The 14,469-nt window shown below is 38.4% G+C and overlaps 1 protein-coding gene and 1 pseudogene across 1 annotated transcript; both read right to left on the minus strand.

Moving 5' to 3' along the window:
* Positions 1 to 8,837: 8,837 nt before the first annotated feature.
* On the minus strand, positions 8,838 to 9,017 carry LOC124461841 (annotated as a pseudogene).
* Positions 9,018 to 11,952: 2,935 nt separating this feature from the next.
* On the minus strand, positions 11,953 to 12,702 carry LOC124461840. Its single transcript, XM_047013298.1, has one exon. The coding sequence runs from the start codon at positions 12,700 to 12,702 to the stop codon at positions 11,953 to 11,955; it is 750 nt and encodes a 249-aa protein (XP_046869254.1).
* Positions 12,703 to 14,469: the final 1,767 nt, after the last annotated feature.

The raw sequence follows: 14,469 nt of genomic DNA on the forward strand, positions 1-14,469 counted from the left end.
ATCCTTGCAAAAAGGGTATATTAATTTTGGTCTATGCAACGCATAGAAGGAAGCATACTCGACCGAGTCGAATCTTCTTCGTCGCGGCACTCTTTTGACAAGGTCACGGCTGGAACAGGAATTAGTAAGCAGATATTCAATATAAGTTGTCAGGGATAAGGATAATGAAGAAAACTGACTTATATAAAACTAAATTAAAACTGAAGGGCCAGGGCTTACTTCGACCGCGTCAAGATTTGTATACCCTTGGAACTATTTTGGTAACTCTTTCTTTACCGTTTACGTTTTCTCTAAAAAGACTAATGTTGCAAAAGAACGGCCTACAATCTTAGCATAGGAAAGAACGAAGAAATTTATATTTATAAATTCGATAAAATAAAAACATATTAGCGTCATCTAACCGCAAAACTCAAATTCGATCATCCAAAAAGATAGTTTGAGGCTTTTGTATCTCTCCTTGATGATATCCACACTATTCGCATCCATCCAGATCTCAACCTGTTCATTTGGGCAAATATCCGTGACTATAGGGGGCGCATTTTCCCGGCTCATCACAGCCCACTTCTCCGTCGTAATATCAGAGCTCCAGGAGCTTAAAAATTCGATGCAAACAAGGTTCGACCTTTGGCTACGTAACTCTGGCCATGGAGATAGAACCGAATGATATAAATGGTCAGCAGCCCCCTTACATAAACATACTACCAGAGATCAGGCAGTTTGTTGTGGTAGTGGTTTCCTCCTCGGAATGCGCAAAAAACTTTTGCGATCTGTTAGAACAGATCTTTGGGATATTTTTGGATTTCGGAAACGTTCGCAGCTTAGACTTTAATGAGGTCACTCCGGGGACTGAATACAATGGCCGGCTATACATCGCAGCGGCCAACGAAGAAACCAGGGAATGGGTGGCGAGCAACGTATGTTCTATGAGGCCGTTAGTCTTAAAAACTATAAGACGTAGGGCTTCATAGAACATACGTTGCGCGCCACCCATTCCATTGTATCTTCGTTGGCAGCTGCTATAAAGAGCCGGCCGTTATACTCAATCACCGGAGTCACCTCATTAAAATCTAAGCAGAGAACGTTTCTGAAATCCAAAAATATCCCAAAGAACTGTTCTAACAGATCGCAAAAGTTTTTTGCGCATTCCGAGGAGGAAACCACCACAACCAACTGCCTGTTCTCTGGAAGTATGTTTATGTAAGGGGGCTGCTGACCATTTATAACATCCGGTTCTATCTCCTTTTCAGATTTAACCGAACATGGTCTGGATTTGATTTCGCAGCCTCCCATACCACATGCCTCCTCCGTACCTCCATAGGAGGGGATTTGTACACTCTCCTCACTGGATTCGAGAACCTTTTTGAATCTATTTTCAAAAGACGGAATATTCGGTCATACTGAATTTGGATTTCCTATTTCTAACACTTACCGTTTAGTCTCTATGGGTTTTTCATGGGCTTTTTGTTAGTGTCCCCGTTTGAGATTGCTTGATACGAGAGCGATTCTTGAGAGCTCACTCAGAGAGAGCTGGCTACAATCCGATGATACAGTCTCAAAGCTAGAGTCCGATGAACTCTGACCTTCACTCAAGACATGCTCAACCATAATCTGGCCCACAAAATTATAGCCGTCGTAGCACGACATAATCGGCCTCACACGTTTATTCCCTCCCAACGCAGCAACTTCTGCTATGAGATCTGAATCGGCCAACGTAACATCAGAAGCAGATATCTCCAATGTTCCCGGCTGAATATTGAGCATTCATATGCTTCAATGGCTGGAAAAGAACACTTGGTCTCGATTATGAAAAGTAATATTCTTACGTTTACTTACCTTTTTGGATTGCAGGATCAATTGAAAAGTCAACAAATTTTCACTTTTGATTTTTTTTTTTGATTTTTAGAAGGGAAAGGTTTTTGTTTTATTTTTGATGTTGACTGTATGAGTTAACGAAGTAGAATGATTGAAGTACTGTACCCTCTTGATCAGGTCGAATTTTACAAACGTCCCAGGCCCTCTTGGATCTCAAAAATTTGCGTATTGTTTCTGTCTAGCCGAAAGTACTAGATACTTTCGAAAATAAACTGAGCAGTATGCACTTGCCAAATATTTCTGGCTCTTTTTAATAGGTGAATTATTAAGAATTTTCGTTAAAATAGTTGAAAAGCTAAGAGATTATTGAATATAACCCAATGGCTGAATCCTGTTTTATTTTCTGAATGGGTATATCTAAGCTAATCGACGTTATTTTAATTTAGTTTTATAAGTATAATCGGCAGTTTTCTTCTGAATTTCGAATATAGTTATGTATATATGTTAATTTTTTTTACACACTTGCAAAAAGGGTATATTAATTTTGGTCAGAAGTGTGCAACGCATCGAAGAAAGCATCGCCGACTATATAAAGTATATATATTCTTGATCAGCACGACGAGTCGAGTTCAAATAGTCAGGTCCGTCCGTCAGGATCAGCGCAAACTCCTCCTACTGCACAGTTTGTATATCTCGGATTCAACCGGATCGGGTCACTATATCATATAGCTCCCATACAAACGGCAAGTCGCAAACAGTGACTTTTGTCAATAACTTCATTATTTTTTAAACTATTGTCATGAAATTTAATATTTGTGAGTTTATTACACCTGTAAACTACTGTGCCAAATTTATTTATTGTAAGATCAGGTGACTATATCATATAGCTCCGGTACAATCGGTGGAAAGCAGTGGCTTCGAACAATATTTTCGTTATTTCGTATGGTAAGATTGTAGGCTGTTCTTTCGCAAACATTAGCCTTTTTAGATAAAACGTTTTTCCACTTTGATGGATACGCGTAAGGAAAGAGTTACCAAAACAATTGCAATCAAAGTTTCAAAGTTAGCACCGCGTTCAAAGTTAGCACCGGACCTCTGAATTCTGAATTGTGAATTTGAATTCAAATCTGTCAGCTTATGTTCTCAAATAAAAGAATATGATATTATTAAGACATTTATCTTTTTCTCTTTCTAAATCTCTTGTGGATGGAAGTAAAGAGTTATAGCATGAAGAAAAGGAGAGAGAGATCTGAGCGTTCTCTCAGGTTAAATCGTTTGATCTTAAAAACTCTTGGATTTGAAAGAAACCATTATTTATTTTATAAGAAATAATAAATTTTGGAAAAATATTTTTAAATATTTGCAACTGTTTTTGTCAGTTCATGAATAACTTATTCCTTTCGCTTATCTTCGCTAGAAATACTTTTCAGTTTTACTCCAAAGGGCAGTAAAGTGATAAATAAATCGGACCTAAAACAACAGTTTAATATTTTGGGTAGGTTCTTAATAAGCCAACGACATTGATAACTCGAAAATATGTTAATAACTTACAAGTAATATCTATTTGGGTATAGATTGCTTAACAAACAAATTGTTCATAATAAAAGTCAACGTATGTATCTCTTGGTGCTAATTTTAAATTGAAAAGCTCAAGAATTATTATTAAATATTAGAAGTGGAAAGTATCAATTGAACAATCAAATTGCTATTATAGAGAGTCTCTGCTTTATAACACCACACACACTTATGCAATGCACTTAATTCTTACCTCTGGCCAAATGACATTACAGAGCTTCCCATTTCAGTCAGTTGACGGGTTGAAAACTGTCACAGAGACTCACACTGGCTTTTGGATTTGGAGAGGGAAAGACACTTAAAGGATTGCAACTGTAAAATTCTACATTGTGTGAGATAATTAAATGTCAAAAAGAAAGTAACATCGTTACCAAAAAAAAAAAAAGGAAATGCATTAACAAAATAAAAATTAAAACCTAAAGTTGCCTTACCAACAGAACATTGGTGTTGTTAAAAATGCAAAAGACACTCACACTGCCAGCGAGGACAATGGTGGTGAAGAAGGGAGTGCGGAGAGAGGAAAGTAGTTACAGCTGGTAACTGGTGCAGGTAAATCTGCAAATGTGAAAGAGCTTAGCACGGAGAAACGGGCGTGGCATTTGAGATGGGAGGCGAGAAAAAGGGCGAAAAGGAGAAACTATGCCGAATGACCAGGCTAATCTTACCAATTTTAAGCGCATTGTCTTGCCAAGCAACTGCTGCTGACCAGTTACGCCTTTTATACTTCAACTTCTTCTATCTCATTTTTCTTCAATTGTGTTGGTGTGTGGGCGTGGGTTGGATTATGTTTTGTGGGCGTGGTCGAGGCAAGGAAACTAACAAAAAAAAAGCTGCTGCTTCTATGAGAAGGTACGTGTGCGCAAAAAGTAAAGTGCCAGCGGCTTCGTGTCGATGTTTGCCTCTCGCCCTCGCCCCCTCTCTTCCTCTTTCTCACCGTACGTATGTATGTGTATGTGTGTGTTTTCATTGCACTTATGCACATGTGTACAAACAGACAGCAGATGAGGCAAATGGGGGGAGACATTGGGGGCATTGTAGGAGTCGAGTAGATGACGCTGTAATAGCATTCAAAACTCTTACTAATGAGCAGTGCGGCAGAAGGGGGCGTTGCGAAGGGCGGGTCTGTTGTCTGGGTGGCTGCTGGGCAGGTGATGTGTGTTGCCTCCGGCGCGTTAGCAGCTACGCTTGAACCAATTTTACATTGCACACAGAGCACAGGACGGCAGCCATTAAATGGGAGGCATGGTTACTCCCCCTCTCCCCACCATCCATTCTCACTGTCTGTGTCTCTGTGCCAACGGTAAGCAACCCGAGCAGCTTCAAACTAATTGTGCAATTATTTTTGCATAAAGTGGCATAAACATAGCTCTAGAAGTGGCATTATGCGAGTGGCCTGACTTTTGCAACATATGAAGATATGTTGCCGCTGCCGCTGCCAGTTGCCTTTGCCGGCCCAGTTACTATTGTTGTTGTTGTTATTGTTGGATTGGATCATACTTGAGTAATTGGAGTTACACCAAATTTTTCAAAATAAAAATACATAAATGCACTCTCTCATTAAAGAATTTGTTTGCGATAACAAATGTAACAATAACAATAACAATATATATAACAAACTCGTGATACTTTGATCATAAGATATTATAATAAATATATCCGTATAATGGCTAGGAAATGATACACGTTCCATTTAATCAAGTAAGTAAGGAAACAATAAGAGTAGTGGTATTTCATTGGCGATATCAAACACAAGGAATAATATCTGCCACTTATTCTACACCTCATCAGATAAGAGTCAAGCTCAAAAGGGTCTTCTTTCCCCGCTAATTATTCCAAGCCCGTTCCCTTGGCTGTGGTTTCGCTAGATAGTAGATAGGGACAGTCGGAATCTCGTTAATGCATTCATGCGCGTCACTAATTAGATGACGAGGCATTTGGCTATCTTCTAAAGATACGAGCAACCAACTACTGACAATGCGATGTTTGTACCTTTTTAGATGGTATGCCAAAGTAGACGGCAAAAGTATAAGAGAAACTAGAAATATTTGAAAGACGTCACTCCGCCATTTACTGCTCTGACGCTGATGAGTTTGGTATCTTCAGCGATGAGGAGATCTTTTGCAATCAATCATTTTACCGACTGACCACTCCAGATTCCTCTCCAGTTGAGTGTAACGGAATGAAACTCGATTTCACCTGTCACTCCGAAAAATCGCCGCATTTGTGATCTTATGTCAGCTCTGTCGTACCTTTCGACCTTGCGCTGGTGCGCTTGATCTAAGGAATGTCCGTCTGTCACAATCTGAACGTCTATCACATAAATGTGATTCTGTCAGATTCCCACCAGGTCCTCCGGTTTATTTTTAAGCCCGAGTCGCATTGCAGACTTGGTTCGACATGGACAACGCAGCCTTTCCGTTCAAGTCCCCGCTTGACGGCATTTACTACGCTGTTGTGTCTAGCTACCCGCCTCCCGTGCGTACGATAGCATTTTTGCAAGATGTGAAAGAGAGTCATAGTTACTCCCGCCGTTGACCCGCGCTTACTTGAATTTCTTCACTTTGACATTCAGAGCACTGGGCAGAAATCACATTGTGTCATCACCCGCTAGGGCCATCACAATGCTTTGTTTTAATTAGACAGTCGGATTCCCCAAGTCCGTGCCAGTTTTGAATTGTTAATTGATAATCGTTATAATTTAAAAGAACTAATTAAAAATTAGTATTCTTAAAAATTTTAGCAAGAAAGTTCCACAATTGGCTACGTAACTAACTATCCGGGGAACAAATAACTATCATAAATGATAGAAACTCTATTTACCCAGAACGAGCACATAAACCATGTTATTGTTTCCCAATCAATCCCGACTATCTCAATCTTCAGAGCCAATCCTTATCCCGAAGTTACGGATCTAATTTGCCGACTTCCCTTACCTACATTATTCTATCGACTAGAGACTCTTCACCTTGGAGACCAGCTGCGGATATTGGTACGGCCTGTTGAGAAGTTTGCGTATCCCCACCATAAATTTTCAAGGTCCGAGGAGAAAATATCGACACAACAGTATATGTCATGCTCTTCTAGCCCATCTACCATATCTCTCTGCGAAAGACTTCCATGGTAGTACGGCTATAAAACAGAAAAGAAAACTCTTCCGATACCTCTCGACGGCTTCTTTATGGTCGTTCCTGTTGCCAGGATTAGCACGAGCCCATATTTAATAACAAACGGATACTCAACAGGTTACGGAATTGGAACCGTATTCCCTTTCGTTCAAAATTATTCAAGCGTTTTATTATTTATTATTTCATTTGACATTTTTAAAACTTGAAAATTTTCGACTTTCGCCTTGAACTTAGGACCGACTAACTCGTGATCAACCACTGTTCACACTAAACCCTTCTCCACTTCATTCCTCCAAGGTCTCATTCGATTATTTGCTACTACCACCAAGATCTGTACCAATACCGGCTCCATGCAGGCTTACGCCAAACACTTCTAAGCACACCATTGTACCTTCCTACTCACTAAAGTTTCAAAATTTATATTATAAATAATATAAATCATCCACTTTAGCGGTAATTTATAGGTATACAACTTAAGCGCCTTCCATTTTAAGGGCTAGTTGCTTCGGCAGGTGAGTTGTTACACACTCCTTAGCGGATTTCGACTTCCATGATCACCGTCCTGCTGTTTTAAGCAACCAACGCCTTATATGGTTTCTGTATGAGTTGTTAATTTGGGCACCGTAACATTACGTTTGGTTCATCTTACAGCGCCAGTTCTGCTTACCAAAAGTGGCCCACTGGGCACAATATATCATAACCTTAAACTTCATATCAAGAAAGTTAAGGTCTTACCCATTTAAAGTATGAGAATAGGTTAAGATTGTTTCGACCCTAAGGCCTCTAATCATTCGCTTTACCAGATAAGATTATTTTATATAACATTTAAATGCACCAGCTATCCTGAGGAAAACTTCGGAAGGAAGTTGGCTACTGGATGGTTCGATTGGTCTTTTGCCCCTATACTCAATTCTGCCAATCGATTTGCACGTCAGAACTGTTTCGGTCTTCCATCAGGGTTTCCCCTGACTTCAACCTGATCAAGTATAGTTCACCATCTTTCGGGTCACAGCATATATGCTCAAGGTACGTTCCAGTTAGAGGTATAAATAATATAAATATCATTATACATAACTATATAGAACGCCCCGGGATTGTGTTAATTATCTATACATAGTTAAAAAACTAATCCCATTATTAGTCAAGTTAATTATGCTATTAGGTTTATATCCCAATAACTTGCACATATGTTAGACTCCTTGGTCCGTGTTTCAAGACGGGTCCCGAAGGTATCCTGACTCTTTCGCATTGTTAATCATACAAGTGCATATAATAAACACAGAAAATCAATAATAATCATGCTATTATAAATTTCCGAAAAATTAACGCACTGTATTCATATAAATCTATCAACAATTTATCAAATTAATGACATTTATTCTATGTTAAAATGCAAGCAAAATAATTTAAATAAACTATAAGTCATATTTTATAATAAATTTGGTTTATGTTAATAGATTACAATGTCCTTATATGGAAAAAATGCACACTATTATTTTAATATTATTAAAATATTAAAACTCTAATGATGAATTTTCCATAATGGATATTCAGGTTCATCGGGCTTAACCTCTAAGCAGTTTCACGTACTATTTAACTCTCTATTTAGATTTTTTTTTAACTTTCCCTCACGGTACTTGTTTACTATCGGTTTCATGGTTATATTTAGTTTTAGATGGAGTTTACCACCCACTTAGTGCTGCACTATCAAGCAACACGACTCTTTAAAAACACCATCTAGTAATCATTAACGTTATACGGGCCTGGCACCCTCTATGGGTAAATGGCCTCATTTAAGAAGGGCTTAAATCGTTAATTTCTCATACTAGAATATTGAAGCTCCATACACTGCATCTCACATTTGCCATAAAGACAAAGTGACCTAGTGCTGAACTATTTTCTTTTCGCTCGCCGCTACTAAGAAAATCCTTGTTAGTTTCTTTTCCTCCCCTAATTAATATGCTTAAATTCAGGGGGTAGTCCCATATGAGTTGAGATTGTATATACACACAAATATATTATTTAATATATTAAAACCATTGTATACTTTAAGTGAAGAATAATATTATGACACAATTATTTTTTCATTTCATATCATTAATAAGAGGCAATTCTAGATTAAAATTTAATATTTTTTATGCTAGACATTCCTCAGTATTATTTGATTTGAAAAAGAAAATTATACATCTTCGTTTTTCTCATACATATGTGAGCCAATGTGTTTCAATTATTATTAATATTATGAATATACATATATATCCAATAATATACCATATGCTTTAATATTTCGTAAAATATTAAAACAACTTATTTAGCATAGTCTTACAACCCTCAACCATATGTAGTCCAAGCAGCACTCTAAAATTAATTAAAGTACCATAACAGCATGGACTGCGATATGCGTTCAAAATGTCGATGTTCATGTGTCCTGCAGTTCACACGATGACGCACAGTTTGGTGCGTTCTTCATCGACCCATGAGCCGAGTGATCCACCGCTTAGAGTGATTATTAAATTGTTTGTTTATTTCATTACGTCAATAATATTTTTATTGAAAGAAATTAAAAATACACCATTTTACTGGCATATATCAATTCCTTCAATAAAATCTTAACCCAAACGAATGCTGCGAAATGTCTTAGTTAATTGATTAGTTGATTTAAAAACTTGAAACTTAAAGTAAACTATCAATTTATGTAAAACGTTAACCTTAAATGCAGGTACAACATTGTACATTTGGGATGTTGCTTTAACCAATGTATGCCCAAACCAACAATGGCCAATACATTACGCAACGCCTGTATATTATGGTACATATACACGCAGATAAATAAAGATATACAAAAATCATTTTCAATCTCCGATCGGAATACATAATTCAAGAAGAGTTAATATATTTTTTTTCTACCGTCAATTGTTATATATTTATACTCATTTTACTTTATTTAAATTTAATTTAATTTAATTTTTCAAATCAAATATTGTATTAAATAGACTTCCCCTGATCAGATTTAATAATAATAATAATCATTTCATTCATTCATTTTCATTTTATGCTCTCATCTTCAATTTCATTTTCATTTTATATATCTTTATATTAACTTGGTATTTATTTGTTTTAATAACGGTTGGAAAATACAATAATGATCCATCCGCAGGTTCACCTACGGAAACCTTGTTACGACTTTTACTTCCTCTAGGAACTAAGAACGGCCATTTCACACCACCCATAGATTCGAGAAAGAGCTATCAATCTGTCTTACACACTTATGTTCGGACCTGGTAAGTTTTCCCGTGTTGAGTCAAATTAAGCCGCAGGCTCCACTCCTGGTGGTGCCCCTCCGTCAATTCCTTTAAGTTTCAGCTTTGCAACCATACTTCCCCCGGAGCCCAAAAGCTTTGGTTTCCCGGGAAGCGACTGAGGGAGCCATAAAAGTAGCTACACCCAATTGCTAGCTGGCATCGTTTATAAATTTTTATAAATACCATCAAATATCATTATAATAAATAAATAAATACTCATGAAATTGACCATTTATGTTTAAAGGTACCACCACTAACAATAGAACACATAGATGGGACAAACTCATGATTTTTTGATTGCAAACGCTAGCCTAGTCATGGAACCCCAGACAACTTCGGGAAAACCCGAACGCTTGTACTCTCAATGAGAGCGTAAAGTGGGGAGAGGGCCAAGCAGCTACGAAAATAATTCAGTCTAGCACAGACTACAGAACGACGAAGGCAGGCCTATGTCGCTTGTGATTTCGTTCTGTCTATGTATGTGTACACTCGTCTGTACATGCTCAGGCTTCGTAGTGTGTGTTTGACGTGAAGTTGTACAACATCGCATTTCAACAGCTCGCTCGACCAAAATTTTTAATTTTCGACAAAACAGCGACAATGCGAATAGGATATGCCCCTGTGGAAAGAATATCAAGAAATATTGCCATCTGCTTCGTATGTATCCCGGTGGCTGTACCGATAGAGTGCTCGCTTGGTAATGTGTCTTGGGGAATGTCCCTGGTTCGATTCCCAACTCGAAATCGTCGGCTTAAATAAGGTTTATTTTTCTATTTTGTATAATTTTGTTTTTTTTTGTTGATTTTTTTATTTCTTTATTTTTTGTTTATTTTGTCTTTTTTATTCTGTTTTTGTTAAAAAATAAAAAGAAAACCTTACTGGTCGGTTTCGAGTTGGGTATCGAACCAGGGACTTTCCTATTGCCAAGCGAGCACTCTATCGGTACAGCCACCGGATTACATACGAAGCAGATGGCAATATTTCTTGATATTCTTTCCACAGTGGCATATCCTATTCGCATTGTCGCTGTTTTGTCGAAAATTAAAAATTTTGGTCGAGCGAGCTGTTGAACTGCGATGTTGTACAACTTCACGTCACACACACACTACGAAGCCTGAGCATGTACAAACGAGTGTACACATACATAGACAGAACGAAATCACAAGCGACATAGGCCTGCCTTCGTCGTTCTGTAGTCTGTGCTAGACTGAATTATTTTCGTAGCTGCTTGGCCCTCTCCCCACTTTACGCTCTCATTGAGAGTACGAGCGTTCGGGTTTTCCCGAAGTTCTCTGGGGTTCCATGACTAGGCTAGCGTTTGCAATCAAAAAATCATGAGTTTGTCCCATCTATGTGTTCTATGGTTAGTGGTACCACTCAACAATAAATTTTCATATTAATTTTTTTTTTTTTTTTTTTGTTTTTTTCAGTTGCGATGCTACTCTCGTCAAGAGCAGACGTGCCTAATCAATTAGCGGACAACTCGCGTTTTTGTCAACTACCGAATAACGGAATTCTTGCTATCTTCGCTCTGATTGGCTGGCGTAATCACGCCACGTATCTAGCTTTACCTGATTGGTCGAGCTTATATAGCCATCTCGCTCACTCCTACTAAGTACTGGTGCAAACAAATAACGGAGCCTATTCCCCCCCCCCTAGCCACCGGCATGGGTGGCAACAGCGCCACGTGCTCATCCGAAATTGGGAAATTAAAAAGACCCACTTGACAAGCAGCAAAAATTGGTGCAAAAGAAACTGCTAAACGCAAAGGAGACTCTTCTCCCAAGTCCGATAGGAAAAAGGTGAGGACCAAAAATCCAAGAGCTCCGGTGATGAACAATAAACCACTGTGTTTAATATCTCATAAGAACTTAACTTTATTTTTACTTCAATGTTACTGAACTGTGTCTGCCACTGCTAGAACACGTCTTGATCGTTCGTTTGCTTGCTTATTACTAAATTTTGAATTCTTACGCAACTGAGTAGGACATATAGTTTATAAAGAGTGACAGAGACAGAGCATACCAGACTGGCGCCAGTATATTCTAGAAAACTTAAGAGAAAATACAAAAACAAAGCATTGTGAGATGTGCAAGATCATTCATGAGTCTTTGCTTTGCTGCGTATAGCAATGAAAGTTAAATGACAATTGGTTCCTCAACATCCCGCCCCCCCTGAAACTCCGTTTCTGAACCCGGTAGGGCTGCAATCTTTGTGATAGGGCGAGTGACTTGTCCTGATTTGGTGAGAACCTGAACCGCTATGACAAGGCCATCAGCTCCTGTGAACACCTGAGTTACCCGTCCTAAGAGCCATGCCGATGGAGGAGCGTTAGAGTCCTTGATCAGTACAAGATTACCGATCGCAATGTTTGGTAACTTGGTGGTCCATTTCGGGCGCTGTTGTAGCGATGTCAAGTATTCTTGATGCCAACGCTTCCAAAATCCTTGAAGCATTGCTTGAACATGCTGCCAGTAGCTCAATCGATTGGTCGGAATCTGCAAATAGCCGTCTTCAGGAACTGCTGTATATGTTCTGCCAATTAAGAAATGTGCCGGTGACAGGTAGGCAATTTCAGTATCCGATGCTGCGCACAATGGTCGCGAATTAACGACAGATTCTATTTGCGAGAGCAGTGTGTGCATCTGCTCAAAGGTGAGGACGTTGGTTCCTATTACACGTCGCAAATGCAGCTTAACCGAGCGTACTGCCGACTCCCACTTACCACCCCAGTGTGGTGAATATGGAGGAATAAAATTCCATTTGATGCCTTGATCCGCAAGGGCTTTTGAAACGACATCATTGTGCTCGCGTGAAGCGAGAAGCTGTACCATTTCGTCTAGTGCACGTTCTGCACCAACAAAGTTGCGCCCGTTATCGCTATACATTTGGGAGCACTTCCCACGACGAGCCATAAAACGTTTTAATGCCGCCAAGAATGTGTCGGTGCTGAGATCAGTGGCCAGCTCCAGATGAAGAGCTGAAGTAACCTGTAGTAGCGCTTGTAACCGTTTGTATTTAGAAAGAAAACGAAAAGAAAAGAGTAGGAATGATTTTTTTCTTCATAACTAAAACAATATATAAACGTTTGATCCCTAAAAGTGGCCAATATAAGTTCACAGAGTAACCTGCGTTCACTGCTTGCACTGCTTGTACTGCTTGTATTGTTAGTTAGCGTTATACTAACTAACAGAATGTAGACTAACATTCTATAATTTTGAGGAAAAAATAGGAAATGCGATTTCGAGATTCATTTTTTTTTTGGTTCAGAAAATTTTCTTTGAATTTTTTTTATCCGATTACTTTTATTTTTTTGTGGCGCCCCCTAGGCTCCTCTAGAGTTGGGATCAGGGAAGTTTAGGGGTAATCGAGGCGAAGAGAGGGGTCCAAAGAGGACTAAGGGATAGAGATTTAGCCAAGTATGTCGGCCCCCATGGGAATGACTTTTCTTTTCAAAATCATCTTCAACTAGTGCGGTCGAAAAGAATTAAAATCGTAGTGAAAACTAATTTTTTTTTCGGAAAAAGTCCGATTGTGAAGTTTGAATAGTGAATTCGAAGCAGTTTTCAAAAAAAATGTAAGTCCAGCGCTATATAAACGCGCCTATCAGTTTGAGTAAAGGAAGCAATTTTTATGAAAAATGTTTGTCTTTTAGGCACATGCTGCCCATGTCTGATGAAGTAGATTGTAATAATATATTTTTAATAAGTAATATTGTTTTTTTAATCCGGTGCCAAGTCAAATGGTAAGCAGTAAAAAAATGCGCCTTTTAATGTGTGTAGTAAGAAAGTTTTGTTTTATATGTAGAGTTGGCACCTAGTTCACAGACCAGATGCAATGGTCTAAGCCGGTCAGCCGACTAGAGAAAGGCTTATGAGGGACAAGCTGTCAAAACGGACCGAAGCCCCTGGAGCAGAAAACGCAGAGCATTGGCCAGAAAAGATCTGAGACGGGCATGAATAGTAAAACCAAAAAAATAAAGAATATAGGATTCTCTAGACTAGAGGAGAGACTCCCCCCCGCCCTTACCATGCAAGCAAACTCTGATAAGTAAAAGCTTTTCTTTTGTGATAACTATCAACCAGCGGAGCTTTCATATGTGTAGCCGCTTGGCTGGCGTTCCGTTTTGGTTATTTTATTTACTGGTGATTTTAATTTTTTTTTCTAATACTTTCGCTTAAAGCTAACTTTTAAATTGTAAAATTCTGAGTTTTTGGTGTACTCCAAAGCCAAGTTAATTTTTTTGTATTTTTTTTTTTACTTTATTTTTATAATTTCATTTGTAATTTTTTTTGTTTGGCATGAGTGGAACTTCGGTGAAAATTTTAGTTCACCCCTTTTTTGGTTTTTTTTGCACGCCACTGGCGAAAGCTTAGCATGGTTTAATTCTCTCTCGAATCAACAACATACTCTCTCCCCATATTTTTTTACCCATTTACTTACAGCGGTCACCAGAAAGATCTTTCTCCGTGGGATGCTTAAGTGAGTACTCTTTGGTTTTAATGTCATTTTTTTGTCTTTTTGGTATATGATTGACCAAGCAAAGTAAAGAGAGAGTTAAAGCAGTTTTCGTTGCTCTCGTTTAAATAACATATAAAATTTGATTTTGGTCTTTTTGGTCATCAGAAGTTTAACTTATGCTCAAAAAAAAAAAA

The sequence above is a fragment of the Drosophila willistoni genome, unplaced genomic scaffold (assembly GCF_018902025.1).
Source record: "Drosophila willistoni isolate 14030-0811.24 unplaced genomic scaffold, UCI_dwil_1.1 Seg688, whole genome shotgun sequence".
Lineage (NCBI taxonomy): Eukaryota > Metazoa > Arthropoda > Insecta > Diptera > Drosophilidae > Drosophila > Drosophila willistoni.

Coding starts and splice junctions, on each gene's coding strand:
- LOC124461840 (XM_047013298.1), bottom strand. CDS start 12,702: ATGTATAGCGATAACGGGCGCAACTTTGTTGGTGCAGAACGTGCACTA.